Source organism: Microcaecilia unicolor, chromosome 9 (assembly GCF_901765095.1).
Source record: "Microcaecilia unicolor chromosome 9, aMicUni1.1, whole genome shotgun sequence".
In the NCBI taxonomy this organism is placed as follows: Eukaryota; Metazoa; Chordata; class Amphibia; order Gymnophiona; family Siphonopidae; genus Microcaecilia; species Microcaecilia unicolor.
In genome coordinates this window covers 131571721-131587305 of record NC_044039.1, presented here as the reverse complement: position 1 = coordinate 131587305, position 15585 = coordinate 131571721, and the positions used below count along the sequence as shown (strand labels likewise).

General features: G+C 43.2%; 1 protein-coding gene across 1 annotated transcript in view; it reads right to left on the bottom strand.

The window, feature by feature from the left end:
• The window catches only part of MED6 (mediator complex subunit 6), a 104209-nt gene extending 88921 nt beyond the window's left edge, over positions 1-15288 (bottom strand). Inside the window, 2 exon segments of the mRNA XM_030214926.1 lie at positions 12470-12629; positions 15215-15288. Of these exon segments, the coding sequence (XP_030070786.1) occupies positions 12470-12629; positions 15215-15236 (182 nt within the window). The 5' untranslated portion in view covers positions 15237-15288.
• Positions 15289-15585: the final 297 nt, after the last annotated feature.

Below are 15585 nucleotides of genomic sequence, written 5' to 3'. Positions count from 1 at the left end.
AAAGAAAAAGCTGTTTAAGCAAAATTACTAGTGTTGCAACAGAATGAGATCAGTGTCTACATGGATGGTTGTGTGCGTCTCTTCTGTGCAATAATCCATGCATCCAAAGTGATGTGTCCATGTCTAGTGGGTATTTAGAGTGCATTTATGTGAGCCCAATATAAAACAAAAAACGAAATAAAGTCTGAAGACCTTACCAACTGCAGTGAGTCTTTGAAGGCTGCAATAAAACATCATTTATTTGTTGCATTTGTACCCCACATTTTTCCACCTATTTGCAGGCTCAATTTGGCTTACATAGTACTGTCAAACGCGTTTGCCCAGTCGGTGGATAACAAATACAAAGTTGTATAGTGATCGTATGAGGTATAAGTGGAGGGTCAGAATGAAGATTGCGTGATGTCCTGTTCAATCATAGTCATGCTGTGTTGGTAGGTGAAGAGGGTTACGTGACAAAGTGTAATGAGGCATGGCAACAATATAAAAACCATAGTGTCTTTTGATAACGTGTTCATACTGCAAACTTGAAGAACTATAACACTGAAACAAAAGTAGGCATACTTATTATTGCAAAATCTCGTTCAGCCATATTGGATTATTCACAACTTATCAGATGTTGGAATGTACCGTGGTTAAATTAAAAAAACGCTCCTAAAGTCATCGCTAAGATTAAATATGTATAGAATTCAACAAATCCACCTATGCAACCAGCTTTTCCTACCTAAGCACACAACTATGGAACGGATTGCCAAAAGCAGTAAAAACTACGCTCGACCACCTAAATTTTCGGAAAGCACTAAAGACATGTTCAGAAGAGCATACCCCACTGACCCAACATAAAAATACCAGTCACTTGCGACACAACATAACCAAAGACTGCAATGGACATTACCTGACTCTTCTTCCCCCTTTAAGTTCCCCCAACTGTTTCCTATCATACATATACCTCATTATACCACATTAGCACTTTGTATTCATTCATACTATGTATTTGTTCAAACCGTAATCGGCTAACACCGTTAACGGTTATATGTAAGCCACATTGAGCCTGCAAAAGGTGGGAACATGTGGGATACAAATGTTTAAAATTAAAAGGACCATGTCCATACTGCGATCCAATGAAATCTAATTCCCAAACGAGGTACTGTTACCTAACATTTACACTAACGCTATCGATTCTCCCTTATATATAAAATATGCACAGGGCGCCCTATGTATGAAAATATAAAAATGCGAAAGTCCAATAATATTCACTTATAACTATTTCGCTCACTTTTCATTTTGAAGAAACAGTACGCTAAAACAAACTAGCTCGATCTCGCACGAACCAATATTCATTTAATATGCACAGCGTGGCAGCTCTCCAGCTAGATCGATAAAATTGTTTCTTCGAATATGAAGATGTGTGGGCGATCCAAGTTAATAATCTCACAACCAGTTCAGCACTGCATCTGCATTGGGGAAATAGGTCCTGATGGATACTAAGTTTACTCTGCCCTGGGTTATACCTGAATCACAATCAGGATTTCGCCCCCGCCATAGCAAAGAAACAGTGTTAATCACCCTCCTGGCCAGATTCAGACAGGAAATAGCAATTGGCAACAACGTACTTCTTCTCCAATTCGATATGTCTAGTGCATTTGACATGGTTGATCATAACATATTACTAAGACTCCTGGATTACTTCGGGATTGGTGGTAATGTACTCAGTTGGCTCAAGGGTTTCCTAACCACCAGATCTTATCAAGTGAATTCAAATTCAGATCTATCACCCCTGTGGAAAGCAGATTGTGGAGTACCTCAAGGATCGCCATTATCTCCAACCCTTTTCAACCTAATGATGACTCCACTAGCCAAGGCCTTATCCATCCAGGGCCTCAACCCCTTCATCTATGCTGACGATATTACAATATTCATCCCCTTCAAACAGGATTTGTCAGAAATCACCAACGAAATTAACCTCGGCTTGCATACCATGAACTCATGGGCAAATGCATTCAAGCTCAAATTAAATGCAGAGAAAACTCATTGCCTCATCCTCTCATCCCGTTACAACTCAAATATTCCCTAGAACCTAATCACCCAAGACTATACTCTTCCTATTTCAGATAATTTGAAAATCCTTGGTGTTATTATTGACAAGAACCTTACATTTGAGAGCCAAGTTAATTCTACAATGAAGAAAATGTTCCACTCAATGTGGAAACTTAAAAGAATGAAGCCGTTCTTCCCGAGGGCAATATTTTGCAATCTGGTAAAATCAATGGTCTTTAGCCATGCCGACTACTCTAACTGAATTTATGCCGGATGCAAAGAAAATCTTATAAAGAAGCTTCAGACTGCTCAAAATACGGCAGCCAGACTTGTATTTGGACGACCATGATTTGTTAGGGCCAAACCCCTTCGTGAAAAATTACATTGGCTTCCAGAGAACATATTACTTTTAAAATTTGCACCCTGGTCCATAAAATTATATACGGCGATGCCCCAGGATATATGTCTGGCCTTATAGACCTACCAACCAGAAACTCAATCAAATCATCACGCTCTTATTTAAATCTCCGCCACCCTAGTTGCAAAGGACTCAAATACAAATCAGTTCATGAATCCAGCTTCTCATAAGTACACAACTCTGGAATGCACTCCCAAAGGCCGTGAAAACTATGTATGACCACCTCAACTTCCGGAAATCACTAAAAGACTTATCTGTTCGAAAAGGCATATCCTAATGATCCAACTTAATCACCTGAATCCAGCAACTCAAGTAAACCCAGGCTTGTTTTTAGAACTTAGTGAACTTTATATAACTTCCCTCTCTATGTTTCCAATTGTGTCTGTACATATCTATTTCATTTGTAATACATTGCTCTATATTTGTTTATTGACCGGAGGAGGCTTTCGCCCCACAGCGCTATTGAGCCTGCAAATAGGTGGGAAAATGTGGGGTACAAATGTAATAAATAAATAAATAAATACTAAGTATTCATCAAAGGGAGGTCAAGCTAGGTCAGGTTATTTATTCTCAATATATCATCATAATCCACTGACACAAGGAAGTGAAGGGAAAGCCAAAATCAACAGGGATCTATAGCTATGCACCAGGAATAAAACTGGGTAGCCAGGATAGGCCTTAGGTCCTTAACCAACATCATTTTCTATGTTTTATAAAGTTTAGAATTAAATTGTCAAGTCAGAATGCTCGTAATTCTAAAAAGGGTTTCCTGCTTCTGTGTGCTATTCAGTCTTAGGTAAAAAAATTACTGCCATGGAATACTATGGGGCAAGCAGAAATGTGAGTGTAGCTGTGTTGTCTCTATGTGTCTGACTCAGAGGAAAGAAGGGAGAAGGCACCCTGAATAGCACAGTACCTAAATATTCTGTTAGTGTGGAAGAAATAATAAAATTAGAGTAAGTGCAATAATATATGAAACCATTAGATGACAATGTAAACAGCTTTGAAAGAATACATTTACAGTGTAAACACAGGGTGCCACTGTCCCAAAGACAAGGCCAGACTGACACCATAGTGAACAATTGGTGGGCCCCCACAGTAGCCTCCCATTTACTTGTTTTCTAACCCCCCCCCCCAACCTCCACCTCCAGCCAGGATATTTGTTCACAACCCTTGCTCCACATTCCATCTGTAAGGAAAACTACAGAGCCTAGTTTTGGGTGCAGATGCTTCAAAGGGAATGGTTTAGTGCATACAGCACTGGGCTGAGGACCAAGAAAGTTGGGCAAGTCATTTTCATCCTCCATCTCCTCTGGAATGATTTAAAGGCAATGGGTCCCAGATATAAGCCTAGAAATACTTAGGCTTCACAGACTGAAAAACAAAAAAGATGAAATTACGTCTTACCCGATCAATTTTCTTTTCTTTAGTCAGTGACAGTGTTCTGAAACAATGGGTGTTATTCCCTTCCTACCAGCAGGTGGAGGTACAGAAAACTGAATTCCACCAGTGACATCACCAACATAAGCTACAGCAGTGGTTCCCAAACTGTAGGCTGCGACACCCCAGGGTGCTGCAGAAAACTCACAGGGGTGCCATGGCATATTTTTCCCTTCTCTCCCGCCACCACCAAAGTCGCTGCTGCTGCTTCTCTAGAAGCACAGCAGCAGTGGCAAAACAAGCTGTAACCACTGCAGGGACAGACTCTCAATACGAACAGCTGACAGTTCTGCCGCTTGATGTCACTTCCTGTTTGGGGTCACGGCTGGTAGCCGTGCAAATGAAGAGTCTTGCTTCATGGTGGCTGTAACTTGATTTGCCGCTGCTGCTGGTCTACAGAAGCAGCAGCAGCAGGCGTGTGTGAAGGTGTGGGGGGGGGGGGGGGAGAGGAGGCAGATGCTTGATTTGGGGGGGGAAATAGGGGGCTTAGGCTGGATGGAAGGGGGGAAGAGGAGTGCACATGCTGGATGAAAATGGGGGGGGGGGGGAGAAAGAAAGAGGGCATGGTATGGGAATGCTGGCATCAGTGGCTGAAGCATACCACAAATTTGCTCTGGGAGCTCAGGCCTCGGGCAGTAGACCTCTTCAGCTGGTGGGGCTTACATCCCTGCCAGCAAAAGGTAGGACTAAATACCATCAACAGTGGTAGTGGCAGAAGGGAGGAGGGGGGAGACACAAGAGTAAATATGTAGCCTAGGGGCACCATGACCCAAGAAAGTTTGGGAACCACTGAGCTAAGGTGCTCCCTGGAACAATCCAGTATGCATCTGCTCAAGCAGAAGTAGTTCCCCTTGTAACACACCCATAGCCCATCAACCACTGCAGCTGCAATGATAATCAAGCGAGCAAACCACCAGAGTGGCTCTTGCTACCCTGCGCATACCAGGATATAGCCATATCACGTGAACCTGTATGGCTGCCAATCACAAAATGAATTTCTCTTTTCCTTTTTTTGGAGAAACACTGAAAAGGAAACACAGAGTGCATCAAAAACTCTGGGCTGAATTCTTCCAGGGGACTTCAAAACAGTGTTGCAGACTAAAGAAAAGAAAATCATCATCAGGTAAGACATAAATTTTGCTTCTCAGAATTATCTCCACTGTTCTGAACCAATGGGATGTACCAAAGCAGATATGAGCGGAGGAAGATAAGCCCCCCCCCCCCCCCCCCCCCCGAATGACAGCTCTGCCAAAGTCCAAGCAGGCTCTGGCCAGCACATCCAAAGGTATGAATCGACGACAAAGTCACCAGCAGATCTCCTCAGGGGATACAGCACAGGCCTCCACCCAGGAAGCAGCCTGAGCCCTAGCAGAGTGCTCTTAGAGCCCCTGAGGCACCAGACGATTCTTGCTGATGTAAGCGGACTCAATAGAGGCCTTAATCTACCTCACAATGGAGGTCTTCTAGGCTACCTGGCCCTTCAGAGAGCTACAGAGAGGTGGTCCAAAGAGAGACAAAACTCTTTCGTCTCCTTGAGGTACCTGAGCAGCATCCTCCAGATGTCCAGCTTGTGAAGCATCTGATCCTCCAGTGACAATCCCTGCACCACAAAGGAGAGCAAATAAACCTCCTGATTCACATGGAACGGAAACACCACCTTTGGAAGAGAGTATGGTACCGTGCACAAGGACACAGAATCTTCCCAGAAGGAGAGATATCAGGATCCCGAGACAACAGGACCTGCAATTCTGAAACCCTCCTAGCAGAGGAGATAGCCAGCAAAAATGTCTTAAGGTTAAGATTCTTAATGGAAGCCAAGTGTAGGAGCTCAAAACAGAGGACCAGACTGAGGTCCCAAAAAGAAAAGGAAGGATGAAGAGGGGGTGCAGATTCATCACCCCCTTCAGAAACCAAGTGGCCTCTCTATGAAAAGCCAAGAGATGCCATTCACCTTTCCCCGAAAGCTGGCAATGCAGCAATCTGGACCCTCCAGGAGCTCAAGGCCAGGCCCTGTTGCAGAAAACCCTGAACACTGGGAACCCGAGCCCTCCAGGGAGATAGGGACTGTTCCCCACACCAGGATACAAACACATGCCAGATCCTGACATAAACCAGGGACGACGAGAACTTCCTGGAACAAAGCAAGGTTGAAATCAATTTATTTGTAGCATTTGTATCCCACATTTTCCCACCAATTTGAAGGCTCTTGCGCAGGGGAAAATCTATGCTCCTCTAACCGTCACCTCTCAATGGCTATAATGTAAGCCAAAAGGATCTGGATCTTCCATCTCTACCGGCCCTTAGGCAATGGAAATGGGTCCTCCACCAGCAGACACCAGAGATCTGCACACCAAAAGTCTGCAAGGCCAATCTGATGCCACCAGCAAGACCAAATGAGGAAGACGCGCAATTCTGAGCAACAAGCAGCCAATGAGAGGCCATAGAAGGAAGATATAGGGAAGTTGCACTACCTCAGCCAAGGCTGCACCAGGGTATCTATCTGCCAAGAGTCTGGGTCCCTCCGGCAACTGAAAAAAGGGGCTCTACCTTTGCACTGACTCTGCACGCCATCAAGCCAAACTGAGGAGATCCACAGTGGTCTATGAGCTGGAAGGCCTAAGCTCCTATTCCCATTCTTCTAGATCCAGGAGAGAGTGACTGAGAAAGTCCACCTGTACATTGCCACTGCCCACAATGAGGACCACTGAGAGAGTCTGTGGATGCATCTCCACCCACCAACAGACTCGCCACTTCAAGGGCCACTACCAGGTTTGGGAGTCACTGGCTTAGTGCCTCTTGCAGAGCCCAGCCCCACTCCTCCTGCAGAGCCCAGCCCCACCCCCCAACTTCCCACTTCATGCATGAGTTTAACTTGTACAGCACAGGGCTTTGCCCTGGCTCATGTCTTCTCTTCCTGTGACCACAGCAGCCTGTCAGTGCTCCAACCCCCATTGGCTGGATCCTACTTACAGTCTCTGTTGCTAGTGACACTGGAAGCAAGCAAGCAGGGCAGGCTCACTCATGCAGCAAGGAGAATTTAGACCCTTTGGCCATCCTTCTAGCTTCCAGACATTAATGGAAAAATCTGTAGAATCCTGGAAAGAGCTAGACATGCTAGGACCTAAATGTCTGGGCCCTAGGCATATGCCTAGCTTTTCAATGCTGTACCCTAGCCCTTCCAACAGCAACAGGTATTAGTTGGCAATAAGAAAAACTTTACAACTCAGTTAGTAGATTTCACAATAAACTTTAAATTTATATCAAAATCAATGAAAGTCAGCACATCAGGGAAAGTGAATTATTTCCAATCCTTTGTAGGCATATGGGTACGCGTTGGCTCTCTGTCTGTGATCAGGAGAGTTAATAGGCGGGCCAGAAATGTATGTGAAAGAATAGAAGAGGCAGTTTAAAAGGAGCAATTTGCTAACTGCTATGTTCCACCATATCAAAGTTTCTATGCTGCAAAAAGCAGAATTGCTTCTCTCATAAAGCATGCACCCCAGTCTCTTCTCCGTACAGCAGAAAGGGCAACCGAATGCTTGTTCCTCTTCAGCAGGGTAAAGGGCAAATATTCCAGCTCTTTGAGAAGATGCAATGTCCAAGCCAGAGGGACTGATCTTCACTAGATAAAGAAGATAGCAGACAATTCACAAACAAAGAAGCGCCATTGCCAAAGCCTGTACATTCCTATAGTAAAGATGAATGTGCCCTCTGATGAACAAGGGTGGAAATGCATCTGGGATTTGAGAGAGTTCTGTAACCTAGTAGAGTACATTAACTGGAAATGGAATTATTTCTTTACATTACTCCCAAGTCTGCTTCCTCTCACCCTTTGTCCCAGAGCCTTCTTTCCATTGAAAGAGGTCTGTCTCCTCTGCAATCACACCTTGAATGGATGACTGCCTATATCATTGCTCTCTCCCATGTACACAAGTTATTCCCACATAGTTTCTTTTTTTTCTCTCCATGTCCTTCAGCAAAATAGTGAGCCATCTTCCAGCATATAGAAGCATTTTAACATTATGAGAAATTATTTTGGGGGGAGTGGGAGGGGAGGAGAAACATTTTGCAAATACTGGCAGAGGACATATGCATTTTCAAAGTGAAAACAAACATTTAATTTATATTTAGATCTGGCACTTACAATCCGCTTAACCAATCAATTAATCACAATAATGGATGCATCGACTATCCTTTATGACTAACTGCAATAGATGACAGCAGAAGCATTTACTATAAGGTTCACTGTTATAAGAACATCAAAACATAGATCTTGCCATACTAGGACACACCAAAGGTCCATCAAGCCCAGTATCCTGTTTCCAACAGTAGCCAATCCAGGTCACAAGTACCTGGCAAGATACCAAAAGAGTAAAACAGATTTTAAGCTGCTTACCATAGAAATAAGCAGTAAATTTTCCCAAGTCTATCTTACTAATGGCTTATGGACTTAGTACCCAAACCTTTTTTAAACCCTGCTAAGCTAATTACTTTTACCACATTCTCTGGCGTATGAGCCAGTAGCTGCTCCTACTGACCCAAAGTGTGGCCCCCTGACTCCCTCTCCAATACACTCTCTTCTCCAAAACCATCCTGTCGGCATTTCCTCCAATGCATTCAGTTTCTCAGCAAGTCTGAGATACATGCTACCTGAAATCTTGCATATTCTTGTGAGACAAAGATAGCAGTATGGGAGTTCAGGCACCATGCAGTTCATAAGCATAAAAGAGACATGTGGTGCCAGCTTTTCCAGAAGTGATACAAGCTGGGCATGGGGACAAAATGGAAAAGGCTAGCTGGTGTTGAAAAAGAAAATTTACTTTAGGAAAAGAATATGTGGGGAGGAAATAGCTGGAGAGGAGAGAGAGTTAGAGGCGAGCGTGTGGGAGAAATGGATTGGGAACAGAGTAGAGAATACATAGTGGGAATATGGCCTTTGACAAAGAACACGTAGGACACTGCATATTTTAGTTACATAATTCTGAATCAAATTTACCAGTCAGGTCAACTACATCATAAAATGAGAAATCCTACCAGTTTCAACTGTGTCACTAGAGGGGCACACACCCTTTTCCCAGGCTGTTGGCATTATGACTGGCAATGGTCTTGGCTCTCACACTGAGGTTTTGTTTTGGTTTTTTTTTTTTTTTTTTTTTTTGGGGGGGGGGGGGGGGGGGGGTTGCCAAAGTGGCCCCTGACTTAAAAAACAGTAAAGATCACCGATTTACAACAAATGTTCTCCTCACAATTCTTCTGTTAACATCCAAATCACAAATGTTAAGGATCCCCAATAACTTAATTTTTTGGTCACAATGACAGCAAAAGAAACAAAAAAACTCAACTGAGCTCTTGCAAGAGAAACATATGCTTCTAAAAAAACAAATTTAAATCACAAAATTACATTATTTGCTCAGCAGACATTCTTTGAGCAAACTCATTCTAAAGACTCAGTATGAATATGTAATAAAATTTAACAGAAGAGAAAGAAATTAGTAAGGCAGTGGAGTCCCTGAACTCAGAAATCTCAGTCACAAGACAGTCAAGGTTTCAGGATATTTACAATAAATAAGCATTAGATACAGTAGCATATGTATGTGGTTAAGAAACCTGACAATTTTCTTTACTTGAGTCCTGCTAGACCAGGCCAAATGGATGGGTTATGCTCCTCCTGACAACAGATAGAAACAGAAAAGTTGCTTGCCTTCCCTATATATACTTGTGCAGCAGGGAAGCCAATCACTATCCTTGTACCACAACTTCCTCAACATCTTTCAATCCCTCCCTCCCCAGGCAAACCAAAGAACCGATCCTCCTTGTTCTCTCAGCGTAACATGTGTCCACTGCCTTCATTCACCACTAAAACACCCACAGTCACCTGCAAAATTTAATTTTTTCATTCTGCCCCATGTACTGGGACTTCCTTGGGTGGGTCCTGGAATGATCTGGCAAGATTCAAGGAAAAAAAAGTCAGGTAAGCATATCTCTTTATCCCTGCCAGACCAATCCAGATGGATGGGATGTACCAAGCAAGCAAGCCTGTTGAAAGAGTCAAGGTGGAAGATCAGGTGAGAGATGTCCACGATGACCTTCAAGATATCTATCCTGAAGACGGCCTGCTCCATTGCTGGGATATCCAGCCAGTAACTTCTAGAGAAAGAATGCAACCAGCTGATCCAAGTGGCTGCTCTGCAGATTTCTTGTGCAATTGAGGCATATTTTCAAAGCACTTAGCCTTCCAAAGTTCCATAGGTTTCTACTAAGTCTCCAGTCCTCAAGATATCCTGTAACCCATGGCTGCATAGACTGATACTATTGTTTCTTCACTCTACCTGAGTATGGAGGCTTTAGAAGCCACTTCTCATTTCCTTGACTCTCTCAACAACATGAAGGGCTAGTCCGATTTCATGACTAGTTTTGTCACCTTTAAGACAGGGCTTCCCAAACAATAGGTCAGGATCCCAAATGGTGTCACAAAACCTCTATGTGGGGGTCACAACCTTGGTGAACTCTCCATAGATGCATCATTATTCTGCACACAATTTGGCTGCAATTATGGGATCATAGCTACAAAAGACTGATAAGCACTGACCGAAGATAGCTCCCTATGCTCTAAAGGTCCATAGCTTACATCTTTCAAATGGAACTGGGACATCATTTATGTTTACGCTTATTAGATTCTTGATATACCTCCTTTCTATGGGTACAACTAAAGCAGTTTACATATTACATACAGGTATATTTTTTCACAGAGTGAGTGGTGGATGCTTGGAATGCCCTCCCGTGGGAGGTGGTGGAGATGAAAACGGTAACGGAATTCAAACGTGCGTGGGATAAACATAAAGGAATCCTGTTCAGAAGAAATGGATCCTCAGGAGCTTAGCCGAGATTGGATAACAGAGCCGGTAGTGGGAGGCGGGGCTGGTGGTTGGGAGGCGGGGATAGTGCTGGGCACACTTATACGGTCTGTGCCAGAGCCGATGGTGGGAGGCGGGGATAGTGCTGGGCAGACTTGTACAGTCTGTGCCCTGAAAAAGACAGGTACAAATCAAGGTAAGGTAAATACAAAAAAATGGCACATTTCTTGGGCAGACTGGATGGACCGTGCAGGTCTTTTTCTGCCGTCATCTACTATGTTACTATGTTACACAGAGATACTTTTATGAGAAACATCACCCTGAGATACAGTTCCTTACAAGAAAGTACTTACAACTCCGAGACTTGCTTGGCTGAGCAGCTGGCAACCAAAAACACAACCCTCTGCAGCTATGATTTGCTTCAAAGGCTCTGATTGTGAAACCTAAATGTGACATCAGAGGTGGCACTAAGGTTATCACTTGCCTTACTGGAGGTCTGATATGTTTAACTTCCCTAAGAAAGCACATCATATCTGGATATTCTGCCAGACATTTCTCCTAGACTGTGCCCTGTGGATTGCTACTGCTGCAATCTGGACCCAGAGACCTTTTTCCAGCACCCACCCCCCCAGTAGAGCTACCAATCTCTCTCTCCAGAGCCACGCTTTGAATATTTTCCACATTGTAATATAGGCCAGTGACATGGACACCTTGCTGGCCTTCAATAATATGGAGATCACCACTGCCAAGTCCCTTCCTCTTCAGTCGCTCTCTCAAGAGCCAGGCCGTAAGCGACTACAGATCAAAAAGTCTTCCAGTGCAACTGGTCCCTGTTTCAGCAGCCCTCAGGTCTGAGGTAGCCACAGTGGCTCCTTGTGGCAAACCTCTATCCCTCTGTCCCCACAAGGATGTTACTTCCTCTGGTGTAAGCTACAAGGAACTGCTTCTCCTGCTGCTACTCCTCCATCAGGAATCTGTGGTGGTATGTTTTTCTTCCGTGAAAACCATGGAATTCTTCTCCTCCATTATTGTCCCTGGGACCCCACAGCTTATTCACACAGTAAATGTAGGTATGAGGTAGCTCAGTCCCCTAGGACACTCTGCTGCTTTTTTATTTCCCAGCAGATCCAGCGCATCTTGGAAACTACGCGTTTGCAATTCTGGCCAGGGCAACACAAGTGCCAGCAGTCTCTCTTTTTTTTTTTTTTTTTTAATTTATTTGTATGCTGCCTACAGAAGCCCTATCACAAAGAATGGGTCCTGCCAAGCACCTCAAGGAAGCAGGCTAGCTTGCTTCCCAGGAAGGCTTAGAAGGATCGGCCAAGGAATGCCGCCCAAAAAAGGTCCCTTCCCAGACTTGGTTCAAGGGATGGAAGCAAACCCATGAGGATCTCTGCCACCAGAGACTCCTACTGTTCCTCTCCACTGCTGCACCAATTGGAATGTCCCCTCTACTGGTGAAAGAGAATACTGGCTTCCCTACTGCATCACCAGCAGAAGGGACATAACCCATGGACAGGTCTGGCAAGGATGACGAGGAAGCAACTATCGCTCATGCACATTCACTGTGCATATCCTGAAAACAAGATTACATATAGCAGGTCTGACCCAGTATGGCTATTCTTATTTTCTTAAGATTGACTAAGCGTTCCTAAGGATATGTTTGGGAACCACTGCAATCAGTTAAACATTTCCTTATCCACTTCTTTAAAAGAGCACTTACTTCAAATGGTCCAGTGTTAGCCTCTGCATTTTGATCACTTCATTGTTGCATGTTCTGTCATAGAAAGGGTTACTTCTTTCTGAGAAATAATCCAGAACTGTACCATTGTTTAATATAGGGATCCATGAACTATCAACCCAGGAAATTCCCAGTAAGTTATCTGAAGGCAGATATAAAAAGAACAAAAGTTGTTAATAAGTCCCATGAACACAGCTGAAATGTAAGTAAATATGTACAAAACGAGCATATATGGCACCAAGTGCTGGTAATATTTTGAGATTGCTCCTTATGTGGATTTTAGATTTAACTACATTTACTTGCCTTTCCAACTGTTTGTTTTACTAAAACTTAGTAGCTATGGGGTTTAGAGCAGGTAATCAAGTAGATTAAAAAAACAAACAAAAAAAACACACACAAACACATCCATCTTAAGTAAATAAAATAAACAGCATGACCCAAAATAATACCAAAAATCAAGAATCACAAATTTCTCCCAAAGGGCTACATATGCAGTCATACCTTTAACTTCTTTCTTTAAGGTTCCTCTGTGTATATACCATGCCTTTTTGAATTCCAGCACCATTTTTTACTCCACCACCTTTCCCAGGAGGGCATTAAAGATATCCACCGGAAAGGGTGGTAGATGCCTAGAATGCCCTCCTGAAAGAGGCCGTGGAGTCAAAAAATGATGCTGGAAACTTATTATATGCATTCAAAAGGTGGAAAAATAAAAATTTTTTAAAAATGCTAGAATTCAAAAAGGCATGAGATATATATATATATAGAGAGAGGAGCTCTAAGGAGCAAGAGGATGGAAATAAATACATCAGCTCAAAACAGCTGTGAAATGGCTTTTTACATAATAAAGAACCACTAGAATAGCAACTACTTACATAAGTATTGCCATATTGGGACAAACCGAAGGTCAATCAAGTCACGCATCCTGACTCCAACAGTGGCCAATCCAGGTTACAAGTAACTGGCAAGATCCTAAAACAGTACATTTTATGCTGCTTATCCTAGAAATAAGCAGTGGATTTTCCCTGTCCATTTTAATAATAGCTTATGGACTTTTCTTTTAGGAAGCTATCCAAAACTTTTTTAAACCCAATTAAGATAACTACTTTTACTACTTTCTCTGGCAACGAATTCCAGAGTTTAATTACACATTGAGTGAAGAAATGTTTTCTCTGATTCGTTTTAAATTTACTACCTTGTAGCTTCATTGCTTGCCCCCTAGTCCTAGTATTTTTTTTTGGAAAGAGTATACAAGCGATTCACGTCTATCCATTCCAATCCATTCATTATTTTATAAACTTCTATCATATCTCCTCTCAGCCATCTTTTCTCCAAGCTGAAGAGCCCTAGCTGCTTTAGCCTTTCCTCATGGGGAAGTCATCCCATCCCATTTACCATTTTCATCGCCCTTCTCTGTACCTTTTCTAACACTTGGAATGCAACACAAGGCAGGTACAAAGGGGAAAGTTGTATGGCAGGTAGACTGGATAGGCCACATTGCCATTATCTACTATATACCACAAAATTGCTGCTAAGGGGTTGCAGCCATTTTGAGGCTGCACACGCAACAAGCAGAAGTGGACATCACTGCCGCCCCTCAACCCCCCTTAGACCATCTAGGATATTCAAGCTCCAGGGGCCAACACTTCTGCAACTAGCTTGAGATATTCAGTACTCAGCATTGAATATCTGGAGCTAATTCTTCTCACAGCAGTCAGCATTCTAGAAAACGCCACAGGCCTAATATTGACCAGTAAGTTTGAACCTGAGGCAATGAAAGGTTAAGTTTTACAGGACTTGTGTCCAGTGTCTCTAAGCACGATTGAGCAGCCCTCCTTCGAGTTCTCCACCCCCTCCCCACTATCCTATCAAGAATTTTGTAGTTCCTACCTACCTATCTTCGCTTCAATTAGCCTCCTGCCACCCCACACACCCACTACTTTTAGCTTTTAAGCCACTCTAATGGTGTATGATGGGCAGGATAGAAAGTCTGAAACTTAAGTGACTTGCCTAAGATCACAAGCCCACTATAACTGCTAAGTTACTCCTCAAATAGGTTATGAAGAGCTACATACATAACTTATTTTCATGAATATATACGTGATCAAAATGACAATCTGAATTGGTATTTGAATTAGTATTTTAACAGAACAAAAATAAATCCCACTATGAACGGTGACTACTGCCCTTCAGCACTCATACACAAGCTAAAACAGATAAATATTAGCTCCATAAAAATCTTGGGATTGTACATAATAGACTTCTCCAGTTTCCCAGACATGATTGGCTCTAGTACAGCTGTCTCACAGTTCTTTTCATTGCATGCAGATAACTATTTTTTCATTCTTTAGAAAACTAAAACTATACGCCCACACACGCAATGGGGATAAATCAGGACTGGCTAAGCCAGTCTACAAGAACTGGGACCAGCTGCCGACACTAATGGGGACTAAGTACCTCAAGCGGCATGTTCATTTAATACTGAACGTCTTCAAGAGCCTTTCCAATAGTGGCCGTACAGATAAACTGCATTCTCAGGTGGAAAAAACAAATAGTCAGAACCTCTGCCACAAAGACGCAGAGCAGGGGCTCTTCCTAGAGCTTTCCCGCCACACACATTTAAAGCCACGGCATAGCCTCAGCCGCTCTTAGCTGTACCGCGAGAAGCAACTGAAGTGAGTCACGGACGGTTTCAGCAAGAAATAACGCCCTGGATCTCAAACTTACCACGGCTATCCACAGCCGCCATAGTGAAAGAAAAAGAACTTCCGGCGCTACAAAGTGACGTCTCGCAAGATCTCAAACCAAGGAGGTTGAAGAAAGAACAAGAGTCAACATTAGTCAAGGAAGTAGAAGAAAGCTGGTGCCGGCCTGACATCAAAATGTTGAAGCCAAGTTGATCAATCGCTGTTTCCCATTCCCCGCGTGCAGTCGTCATCTAGTGCACTCAAAACAAAGCGAGCAGGGTAGGCGCATGAGCTCCTACATCCTCCTCGTTCTTTATTGTGTAGGTAGCATTTTTATTTAATCTCGTAACATGCTGGCTTGTGCAGTATATGGATGTACACAAAGGAAGTATTGATTTCATCGGTTAGAGT